This window comes from Lingula anatina, chromosome 4, assembly GCF_051362555.1.
Source record: "Lingula anatina isolate TDL-2025a chromosome 4, LinAna3.0, whole genome shotgun sequence".
Taxonomy (NCBI): Eukaryota; Metazoa; Brachiopoda; class Lingulata; order Lingulida; family Lingulidae; genus Lingula; species Lingula anatina.
Window position 1 is genome coordinate 2,495,407 of NC_141770.1, and position 12,269 is coordinate 2,507,675.

Here is a 12,269-nt window from a genome sequence, read left to right on the forward strand (position 1 = left end):
GTTTACTCGTCACTTGCTCAGGTACATTCTGTCAATTTGTGGGGACCCTCCCTCTTTAATATTAAACCAAGACAAAAGATTCTTGAACTACTTAATCAGATTAATATGCCTACTTTATCTCTTTAGATTTTAAACAAAGCATTATAAGGAATTTCGGACTACAAACAAAGGCGTTACATGAAATTACCGAAAATGCTGGTGAATTATTCAATACCCCCCACAGGCTGTATCAGAGGAAATGTAAATCACCCGTTTTGCTTGCATTGAGAAAGAAATTGGTCCACCGTCACAAACATCAAACAAAAGAAAGCATTGCACTACTTTATGTTCATAAATATTTAATATTCGTAAACACTGATGCATGAATTCAACTTTGCCAATGAAATATTGACAAGCCTCAACTTTGAAGAGGACGAGTGGGGAAATTCGTTCAAGTGGCCGTGAGTCGTGTGACAGAAACGGCAGTTCTAAAACGGAAGTCCGGGGTCCCATACGATTAGTACAGGTTAGGGTTAGTTGGGGTATTGGGGTTAGCATATGGGACGAATGTCACCTGTACAAAGTAATGGGGAACGGACTGCGGTTCCTAGCGGACTGCCATTCCTGTCACACCTGTGCAAAAAGTTCCAAATCAACGCAGCTGTGAAGCAATCGTTCCCCTCCCTAGTCAAATCTTCCTTGTTAATTCTGAGTTAAGAACTATCACGCAACACGGGTAATAGTATACTAGTAAACTTTAAATCTTTATTTTCCAGGTCTGAATAACGCCTATTACATAAAATGCTACCGTTGAGGACAACATTTTGCTTCCTAGATCTTACATTTTACCCCAGATACAACGACGTGTTTTTTTTCATTTTTACACAGAATTGTGAACAACATTTACAAAACTGGAAAATGCAAGACGGAGCAGTAATACGTATTTATTGATCTCACCGGTGACGCGCAATTCTCACAGAGAACAATAAATGAAATGCCATAACCAGGTACATACACCCAAGGAGTGAAAAACATCGAGATTAACAAGTAAGAAATTACGACACAGAATGTAAATTGTTTTCAGTCAATGCGACCAAGCAGATACCAAGAATGCTGACAATATCACATCTGGACCTTCACATCTGATTAAATATACGTATAAGAATTTGAGAAAAAAATATTACAATTCTGTTGAGAAAATTTCTAAGGTGAGAGTTCCGCCTTCACGTGGCAAGACAACGCCAGTTCACATAATTCCTCACATGAATGTTCAAGTGCCAAACTAATTTCAATCATTATTTAAATGCTTAAATTGTCTGAAGTGGAAGCTGCCCAAACACAGTGAACAGCAGCCACCGACGACCTCCTTAACGCTGGTTGCCATGGATACGTCATCCACCAACTAGTACCTATAGTGCTCTGGCTTGAAGGGTCCACCTTGTGGGACACCCAGATACTTAGACTGGCCCTCGGACAGTTTGGTCAGTTTCACACCCAAGTGGCTCAAGTGGGCTGCTGCAACTTCTTCATCCAGCTAAATAAGTTTGAAAGAAGAAGGAAGCATAAGTGAATAACGCAATTCCTTGCTAAATGCATTTTATATTTTCTGAATTGCCCAGTGATTAAAGGGCCACATCATGCCATTTCACTAGCAAACACACCTCAAAGATGATTTAAAGGATTTCAATGCACGATTATTTTATTAAATCTTACAAGAATTAAAATTTCGGAATAATTATTTTTATCATTGTGTTGAAAAACAAAATGTTTATCTAGTTTAGAGTATGAAAGATGAGTCTCCAAGAGGTTTCTCACTAAACTGCTTTCAGCTTAAGCGGCTTAGATGTCTGGCACATGTACTGAAGCTGCTAAACGATATTAATTACCCCCTAGCAGCTTTAGTAGGCATGCCAGACATCAGACCCACTTAAGATGAATGTAATTTTGCGAGAAGCCCCTCGGAGATGGGTCATTCCTGCTAGACCGGAGATGGGTCAATCCCGCTAGATTGGTCAAGGTATTGGAATGGGGTCTTTACCTTCTTTGGTAGCATGTGTACGTCCACGGAGTACTGGCCTGGTTTGGTCCAGAGCTCGATCTGAGCCAGAACTTGGTTGGTGAATGAGTTGCTCATAACAAAACTTGGGTGACCGTGAGCGCAGCCGAGGTTCACGAGACGACCCTCGGCTAACAGAATGATATGGCGACCATTCTTCAGTGTGTATCTGTCCACCTGTAGATGAAAGTACATGTACTGTAGATGACTGCTTAACTTAGCAGTAATTAAAGGGGGAATTCATAAATCAAACTCATTGTATGACATTTAAGTGCCTCTTAAGAATGCTTTTCAGCCCTATGAGTAAAAGGAGCACAAAGGTCCTTATTCTTGGAAAAAAACTTTGACTGATCTTGATCTTTCTTATCTTATCATCTCTCTGAGCTAACAGAGAGCAGTCTGTATCAGTACCTACATCACAGACTGAGGGATGAGACAGTCATTTTAAATCGGTGAAAAAGACAGAAAATATGGTGTGGGGTCCAGGGGTCCGCTCTTGGTCAATGATATTTTTGGCTCCCAAGAAGTCAGAAATCTGTCATAGTCGGAAAAATCTTATCCTCGTTGACCTGGATTGGTCCAACTTTGAACCTGTCCACATACACTGACGCCCATTACCTACCTGTGGAGCCACATTTTCTTTGGACTTGCAATTCTCGTTGAGAAATTTGACATCAATCTCGCAGTCAAAGTGACCAATGTTGCAGACAATGGAATCCTCCAACATGAGCTCAAAATGCTTCGGTTCCAAAATGCCATGGCAACCTGTGGCAGTCACGAATATCCTGGCCTCTTTCACAGCTTCGTCCACTGTGGTCACCTCGTATCCTGGAAGTTAAAAGAAATGAAGACGGTCATTCATTTTTACATATTTTATTCCAATTAAAATGATTTGTCCAAATCCTTTCATAGACAACAATGCTGGTGACTGATAGAAAAAAATGCCCTAAGAAGATGTATTTGATGACTTCACAATTCTGAGAACATAAATAATTACATCACAGTTTATATTACATCAGTTAATTCTGAAAAAGTTTCCATTAGCAAACTGAATGTAGATTTTAAATATATATATATATTCTGATTGGGCCATTGTTGAATCTTTTAAAATCAAAGTGAAATATATTTTATCACACTGCATCAATTTGCCAGATCCAAACTTTCATCCAATCTTTAATTTGGATGAAACGCAGAGTAAATCACATTTTTCACAGTAGAATTAAATAATGTATGTTACTTAACAAAATAAACAAAGATAGGCAAGTAAAGTATTTTCTTGTGAGCACTCAGAACTCAGAATGAAACTCAGAATCAAAACAACTTTGAACAAGAAGACATTCTCACCCTCCATGGCCGCCTGCAGAGCACAGATAGGGTCAATCTCGGCAATGAGGACGCGTGCACCGAAGGCTCTGAGGGCCTGAGCACACCCCTTGCCGACATCTCCGTACCCTGCCACTAGCGCCACCTTTCCTGCCAACATCACGTCCGTGGCGCGCTTAATTCCGTCCACCAGAGACTCACGACATCCGTACAGGTTGTCAAACTTGCTCTAGGAAATAAAAGACGAGAAAAATACTACAGGAACTGTGCACTGCTAAGACAAATGAAACAATCACTGTTCCAGGATTAAATCTTGAACATTTTAGACTATACAAAAAGTTCTAGCCAGTGATAAACTTGTGAAAAACAATAAAAGATTTCACAATTTCCTAAACAACATTAGGACATGTTTATCACCTGACTAAATTCATTATGCTACAAGAAGCCTGTAATGGAGAGAACAAAAGACACAAAGTGCGCTGAAATGGTGCACTACTCAGCCCATTCTGTGCCTTCTTCAGCTTAAATACTAGAAAGTAAATTATTTTCAAATATGTGTCACAAGCTGGCATTAAGGCAAGACCGTTACCTTGGTGACAGAGTCATTGACGTTCATGGCGGGCACCTTGAGTTGTCCACCTGCCTTCATCTTGTACAGGTTGTGGACCCCTGTGGTCGTTTCTTCTGACAGCCCCTTGATTTCTGCAGATATTGAGAAAGAGAAACTTCACTGAGATTGTCAAAATATTAGATAAACTACACACATGGAGGGTTTTGGTGTTATAAATACTGTCCCTGTATTAGAAAAGAATCAGCTGTATTAATTTTATATAGTAATTATAATATATTGCTAAATGCATTTACAAGGTGCAGCTAATAGCACATGCAGCTTAGACAGAAATAGGTTGGGGGGTCTTACATACTGCTTGATATATATTCTGTTTAATAATGAATATGATGGTATTACCTGACATGGCTTGGGTAGCGCTAACACTCACCAATTTAGCCAAATGCTAAAATTGACTTAAAGGGATAATAACTCTTCGTATGAGAGCTATATTTCACAATAAAAACATTGTGAATAACTCATAGAAATATAATATATTCTGTTTTACCACAAAAACGGCAGTTAAAGCTATTATTCTGATATCTGAGCTTGTCTTTAGACCACGTGACCTCCATTGATGGCTATACTCTGCTAAAGTCTCTTAAGAGATTTTAACAAAAAACCAAACTTTTTAGAAAAAAACCAGGGACTTACTTTGAATGTAAAAATGGATTCATTAACCATTGGTAAGAATGGGAAAATTGTTGTTTACTCCACGAAAATTCATTTTTTGCCCGAAATGAAGAGTTATTATCACTTTAAGTTGGCTAAACCAAAAATGGTTGATCTCACTTGTGTTAGTCAAATTTAAACCATTCGGAGAAAAAAGTGATGTAAAAGTAGGTATTAACTGACCTGTCAGATACTGTGGGAACTTCTGATGGACCAGGTTGGTGAGATCCCCGCCGTCATCAAGGATCATATTGAGTGGCTTCCCATCAGCAAACACCAGCGTCTGGAAATAACCATGAAAATCAGTCCGTTATACTAATACGCACAATACATCATACAGTAATTTTACATTTTCTGTCAGAGTGGAATTCATGTTTCGTGTTTACGACAAGTCAGGGTGCATGTGCATGTATGTATCACCCTGAGCTTCAGAGATAACTTGACACTAACCTCTTCACTATAGCCTATCTTCATCGTGTCAAGTTACCTCTGACGAAAATAGTTTGACCTAGTTTATATAAGCCAATCGAATCCATGTTTCAAAATTTTTCACCAAAGTTTGGTGAAAACGCTGATTGGTTGACCGTCAATCGGCAATCCTCGGCTGATTCCGCAAGCTCCATACTAACAACATAGTTATTGTCGAGTGCGGAGACATCCGAGTAGTTCCGAGTGCATAACCGTACACAAAGAAAGCATGGAGTATATCGGAATTGAAACCAGAGCAGTTTGATGCCCTGCATAATTATCTACTGAGGGATGATGTATTTTGCGTGCTGCCCACAGGTTACGGCAAGTCCCTGATATTCAGCCTTATCTTTGATTGGTCCGGATTTGAACAAAGCGCGCTTTGACTCGTTCGCGTTCATTGGCTAGATCGTTCAATGAGTCATTGAGTGCGGGCTTTAAATTTGATTGGCGGGCGGCGGAGGCAATCGAATGTGGTCAGAGGTAACTTGACACGATGAAGATAGGCTATAGTGAAGAGGTTAGTGTCAAGTTATCTCTGAAGCTCAGGGTGGTATGTATGGACTGCTTTTATAATTAATTGATTGTTCATAATGAGATCAACCAACAAGACGAAAAGAAAAGGTATAGTCTCCATTAATAGTATCATTCCACATGTCTAAGAATAATACTGAACCTACATTTTCCTGGTTCAACAGACTTGACATCATCTTAAAGGGATAATAACTCTTCGTTTGGGCCAAAAAATGAATTTTCCTGGAGTAAACAACAATTTTCCCATACTTACCAATGGTTAATGCATCCATTTTTACATTCAAAGTTAGTCCCTGGTTTTTTTCTAAAAAGTTTGGTTTTTTGTTAAAATCTCTTAAGAGATTTTAACAGAGTATAGCCATCAATGGAGGTCACGTGGTCTAAAGACAAGCTCAGATATCAGAATAATAGCTATAACTGCCATTTTTGTGGTAAAACAGGATATATTATATTTCTATGAGTTATTCACAATATTTTTATTGTGAAATATAGATCTCATATGAAGAGTTATTATCCCTTTAATTGAAGATAAGGAAATTAAGTTGTCAGTTTAACAGTTGACTTCTTTTCCTCAGGTAACAGCAGAAATGTGTGTGTGTGTGCGCGTGCGTGCAGGCGTGCATGTCTTACCTGTTCAATACACCAGATGTATTCCTCGTCTGTCTCTCCCTTCCATGCGTAGACAGGCACCCCAGTCTTAGCAATGGCGGCGGCCGCGTGGTCTTGTGTGGAGAATATGTTACAGCTGGACCATTGGACCTGGTAACCAACATCATGTAATATACAGTTAATGTAAAGGTACACAAAATATTAAAATTTTTTAATATGTACTTGGAGATGAGAGTGGACCTTTAAAACAAATACTTAAATTGCAGGTGCCAAATAGCTGTATATGAGGGGGCCATAGGGGACAGAAATAAAATTGCCCAAATATCCACATCTTAAAACAAATCCTAAAGAATTTCATCTTCACTTATTAGACATGTTAGGACCAAGGTATATAACACACACACTCTCTCAAGTTTGGCACATGATATCCTGGTTAAAAGCAAATGTCTATATTGATCAGGTTGTGAATGCGACCACAGTACAACCCTCACCTCTGCTCCTAACTCTGTCAGGGTCTCGATAAGCACTGCCGTCTGCACTGTCATATGGAGGCAGCCCGCGATACGTGCTCCCTTGAGGGGTTTGGAGGGGCCGTATCTACGACGCATGTCCATCAGTCCTGGCATCTCATTCTCGGCAATTTCGATACACTTGCGTCCCCACTCATGGAGGTTGATGTCAGCTAGGATAATATCAGACGAAACCACATTTTAGTTTTTCAATGTCATTAGTTGTAAAGTTTTCACACAACCTCACTTTGGGATTATTAATCATATGGTAATGACTTGATCTTTTCAATGGCGGAAAAGTGTGAATTTTACAGATACTGTATTTTTTAAGTAATTTCTTAAAATAATACTGCAACAAAATTGAAAAGGAGACTACCTTCTAGTTTTGTACACAAAATATAATTTTTGTGATTTTAAAATGGTGTATTTGAAAGTTTCGTAATTTTTGCCCCTTGAAAAGATCAAGTCATTACCCTGCTTATAGTTTCTTCAAGCAACAACTAGACTATAGTGTTATATGCACTCCAATATTTCAGTATTTCATACCTTCATCACTTTTGTATTTTTTTCAGACAATGAAAAGGAGTATTTTACAAGAAATTATATAGAGAAGAGCAATGATCTTTTCAACTTCTACAATTTATATGACATAAAGACCATACAAAAAAAGTCATCTTACAATGGTACATTGTAAATATAAATTGATGTAACAAGGTGATTTATGTTTGGGCAATTCCGTGGTATTTAGTCCACAGACCCTAAATTTTCAAAAAAGACTTCTACTTCCAAAATTTATAATTTCTGAAACCAGACACCACTGGACACCAGAATCGAAAATAAATTTTAGGTTTTGATGATTAATTATGATTTTATTAACATTTTTATCTGGAAACTTACAAAATAGTGTTTGGGAAGGACTTTTTTATTTTTCATATATTTTTCATAATAATGGTCATTTTAAACAATATAGGTTAAATGCAATATAACATATTTCTAACATTTAGTAAAGTGCATTAGATTCAGATATGTTTGATTAGAAAATAATGGATTAATTAATATCAATTTGTCCTTCCCCCATGATTTTGGTACCTATAAGTTTTCTCAGTAACTACAAAAGCCAAAAACTCATAAGAGGTCAGGTGACCAATGAGACCTAAGCCATTATGCCTTTCAAGTTAATCCTGAGCTTAAAATGCACAATTATTACACATAGATGCATTTTTAAACTGAGAAACATTTCATTTGAATGAATAATTTTTTAAGTTATTATAATTGAGACAATTTATTACATTTTAATTAATGAATTTGGTAATACTTTCTCTTAAATGTCCCAATGCTATTAAAGGATGATCAGAGCAGATGAGAACTCGTATCACAGTCAAAATAAAAACAGTTTGAAGATGAATGTGTGCAGGTTCAAATACAAAAGATCAAAAAGACTGGTTAGTACGTGATGTAACAAGGTAATTTGTGTTTATCTTTTATCTCCATCTCTGCATCAAAAACAACTACCAGTATACAATTACACAGGGAACACTTTCTACTTTTTGCGTTTCCTAAAAATAAATTACTTTTTGTGCTTCCTGGAAATAAATTAAGACCCCATTTCCAGAGATTAGATCGATCTACTTTAGATCGACCTAATTCCCTAGGGGTTCACGCTAAATAGCTGTCAGCCGGGCGGACACGAAAGTTAATTACCCCCTTACAGCTTGTAGTAGGCGGGACGGACATTTAAGCCGGATTATCTGACAGTAATCTAGTGAGACTCCCCGCAGGGATAGATCGATTTAAAAGCTCTGGGAATACAGCCTAAGACTTCACGTAGAACCAGCACCCCTTTAACAAACATGAACTTTTGCGAAAGCCACACACATTTCCTTACGTCTTGATCGTTTGAACAAAACTCAATACCTATATCACTAGGAATTAAGGGCCTGACCCAGCTGTCAAAGTCAAGTGATTTTAAAAGAGGGGAAGGGGAGTCTTTTTGTGCAAAAGTGCATTTTCACCCCATAAGCACAGAAACCCTCTCCATAAACCCCTGATGAGAATATTCAATAATTAATTTCAATGTGGTCAGGTATTTAAACAAAATTTAATACAGAAGAGACTGGTAAATATATGAGGATGTTGGTGAGTCTGTCTGGATGCTTTGTTGCTTACTTAGGTAAGCATACATTACATAATATAATTAACATTATAGGTATTAGCGCAGACATTAAGATAAATGATAGCTTCACACCTGTTAAGTGCTAAAAATCTTTTTAAAATACATTTCCTATCAGCTGTTTTCATATTAAACACTCCATCTTTCAAAAACCTATTTATTAACACCCAGAATGAGTTCAATTTTCTTTTCCCTTTTCTACGTGTTAAAAGCTTTTTCAAGGTCCTTCCCAATATTTCAAACTACCTAAATTATGGCAAAAATTTTCCATCAGTTTTTCCGTACAAGGTGATCCACTTTATCTGCTAAGTGACTTACGGCGGCAGTGGCAAAGTTCACATCATGGTCACATTAATATTGACACATTGATAGCGATACTAAGAGACACACTTCCAAATCTTCTCAACATGTACAGAAACTGTTCAGTGCACTATTCAAGGGCTTCATGAATTCACATGTCATCTACAAATAGCCTTTTCCATGTTGTAACTTATTAAATAACATAACAAGCAATCTCATTTGGCATCTGTAATATAGGCAAATTAAAGTGATAATGAATTGTTCATTTTGGCCAAAAAATGGATTTTCCTAAGGTAAAGGACAATTTTCCCATACTTACCAATGGTTAATGAATTCATTCTGATATTCAAAGTTAGTCTCTGTTTTGTTTTGTTTTTTTTGTTTTTTGTTGTTTTTTTTTTTTTTCTAAAAAGTTTGGTTTTTTGTAATATTCCCTTAAGAGAATATTACTGACTGTAGCCATCTATGGAGGTCACATGATGTAATGGCAAGCACAAATTCCAAAATAATTGTGGTAACCACCATTTTGGTGGTAAAATTGAATTAATTATATTTCTATGAGTTGTTTACAATGTATTTATTGTGAAATATGGATATCATACGAACAGTTGTTATCCCTTTAAATTATCAAATGTCGACAATAGGTGTGATCCCCTACGGAAGTGCATACTAAACTTCAGGTAAATGTACTTTAACGTTGACACCCCTATCCTCACCCACAATGTCACCTTGACTCACAGACCAGCCATTCATTGAAAGTAAGAAGCTGTGGAGATAACTCCAGACTTCAACTTGATAGCACTATGCATAGACACTGCCTAGTCTAGACATTACAGAGCTGGGGTAGCGCTAGCAATTTTTTTTCGCTTAGCCAAACCACCACTTTTTTGTCAGTTTGTTATCCAAAATTAGTCAAATCAAGCCCTTTTTGTTTAGCCAATTTAAGTCATTTTTAGCATTTGGCTAAATTGGCGAGTGTTAGCGCTACCCCAGCAGAGGTAGTGGTGGGGTAGGTGTTGGTAGGGTTGGGGGGTAGGACCAGACAACAACATTTTGCTCTTTTAAAATTGTTTTCATTTCAACATTACTTGTAATCATAATATGTTGTAGTATATTTATTCCATTTTCTTGCCAGCCACATGATAGCATCTCTATTGATTGGCAGTGATAATTTTCCAAGTTAGTCCAAGGTGGGAGGGCAGGGGGAGGGGGGGTTAGCGCCTTAATGCAAGGGAGAAGGGAAAGGGGATGGGATGATTCTAGCAATTAAACTAGCTTTTTATTGGAAAAAATGACAGTTCTAAATCATAATCTAATTTTATGCAATGTAACAAAAAGGTCCACTATTCGGAGAACCCCCCCCCCCACACACACGCGCGCGCACACACACACACATACCACACCTTAAAATCACTAGCTACAGGCCCCACTGTGATGTTGCATTCTTTATGTTCTTTGAACAAATCTGAGAATGTTACCCTATTAAAAGATGTTGCTTAATTTTTCAAACTCAACCAGATGAATTATCCTATTAAGATCAGATTCTTCTGATGTTTGGATACTAAATCCCTGCCTCATCATTGGTGCAATGCTATCTGGGAACATTATGCAACTGGTTTCTGATTGTCCTACTTCTTACAGAGATCTGGAACAATCCAGCTCCTCTTTGCCTCCTGTGCCCTCCTCTTATCGGAAGACATGGGGAGAATATCTCAGGCCTTTGGACATGTCATATAAATGCTCAGTTTGAAAGCAAAGTGGCACTTGGCTGTCCAGTTAAAGCTGATATATAGCTGGTTGCACTAACATCTAATTCAAAAATTCTACAATAAATCATGAGCAGATTAAGCTGACAAAGAACCCGAGGTGTACAATTGTATTTGTCCAGTCTAAGCCTCTAGAGGAAAACTGTCATTGCCTCAACTATGACTCGCAGTAGTGAGAAAGGCCAATTCACAAATTTCCAACTTCTCAGTACATTAATTACACGTTCAGCATCAATTGATCAATAATGATTGTCAAGAACATTTAACATAGCAGGCTCGCAGGCAAGAAAGGTTCAAAATAACCAGCATCATTGACAGAAAAATATCCATTCTGAATCAAGACTTGATCTCGGTTCTGCATGCCATTTCTCCAGGCAAGTCAACTAAGGGGTTAAAAGGTCAACAAGACCATACATACTAATTGCCCTTAAACCACTGTAACAAATCTTCGCCACGTTTACATAATCACTTATCAAAACAGAAATCTCAGCCAAGTCCAGTGACTCCAGCCCCATGGTCAACCAGTTGCTCTGGTCACTGTCAGATTGGTCAGAACTGGTTCAAGGCAGTTCACACCTGTCACCTCTGGTTGTACACATTTTGTTTGGCTGCTGACTACAGATCGACCCTGGGGGTGGCTCGGTTTGAGATCAATCTTTAAAAGTGTGTATTGTGTGTGTGTGTTGATGTGCAAAAAGCTGACATGAATCATCCATCATAATATAAGCATAAATAATTTATTGGTTATGGAGAATAATAAATTTATACAAATTCTAGACCATGGTTCACTTTTCTTTCTTTTCACCGAAATTAATGATGGACACTTTAAATGACGGGGCATGTCCCTCCAAGAGAAAGGCAAGGATGTTGGTTGACCATTTTAGACACAGATAACTGCTGATAGCGTTTAGAGTAAAGGTTTACTACTATTTATAGTATTACGTAAACTACCGGTGTTTCCTACATGTTCATGTAAGGTCTAATTCATGCATTTCGACGAGTGACACCCTCCCAAATCAACTTTAATTTCAATAACCGTGCCAGCCAATACTTTGGACGTTACCCATACTTCTTAGATACATACCAACTTTAAATGGTGGCTTGTTTGGTGCCATAATTCTGTCTTCGAGACACAACACACGTGGAGTCTGATTTGAAAGAGGCAGAAAAGAGGTCAATTTCTCTTTATATATGAAAATATGACCTAATTTTCCATAAATGGAAGTCGTATTTAAATTTGTTTTCAAATATCCAATCAAAAGTCAGACATTTGCTC

The 12,269-nt window shown here is 37.7% G+C and overlaps 1 protein-coding gene across 1 annotated transcript; it reads right to left on the reverse strand.

The window, feature by feature from the left end:
* Positions 1 to 719: 719 nt before the first annotated feature.
* LOC106168003 (adenosylhomocysteinase B-like) lies at positions 720 to 12,207 on the reverse strand. Its single transcript, XM_013546918.2, has 9 exons — positions 12,078 to 12,207; positions 6,740 to 6,930; positions 6,270 to 6,398; positions 4,821 to 4,920; positions 3,948 to 4,060; positions 3,380 to 3,587; positions 2,658 to 2,863; positions 2,018 to 2,212; positions 720 to 1,513 (listed from the first exon to the last, which is right to left on the reverse strand). Exons 1-9 carry the CDS (start codon positions 12,106 to 12,108, stop codon positions 1,382 to 1,384), a joined length of 1,305 nt encoding a protein of 434 aa, XP_013402372.1. The 5' UTR covers positions 12,109 to 12,207; the 3' UTR covers positions 720 to 1,381.
* Positions 12,208 to 12,269: the final 62 nt, after the last annotated feature.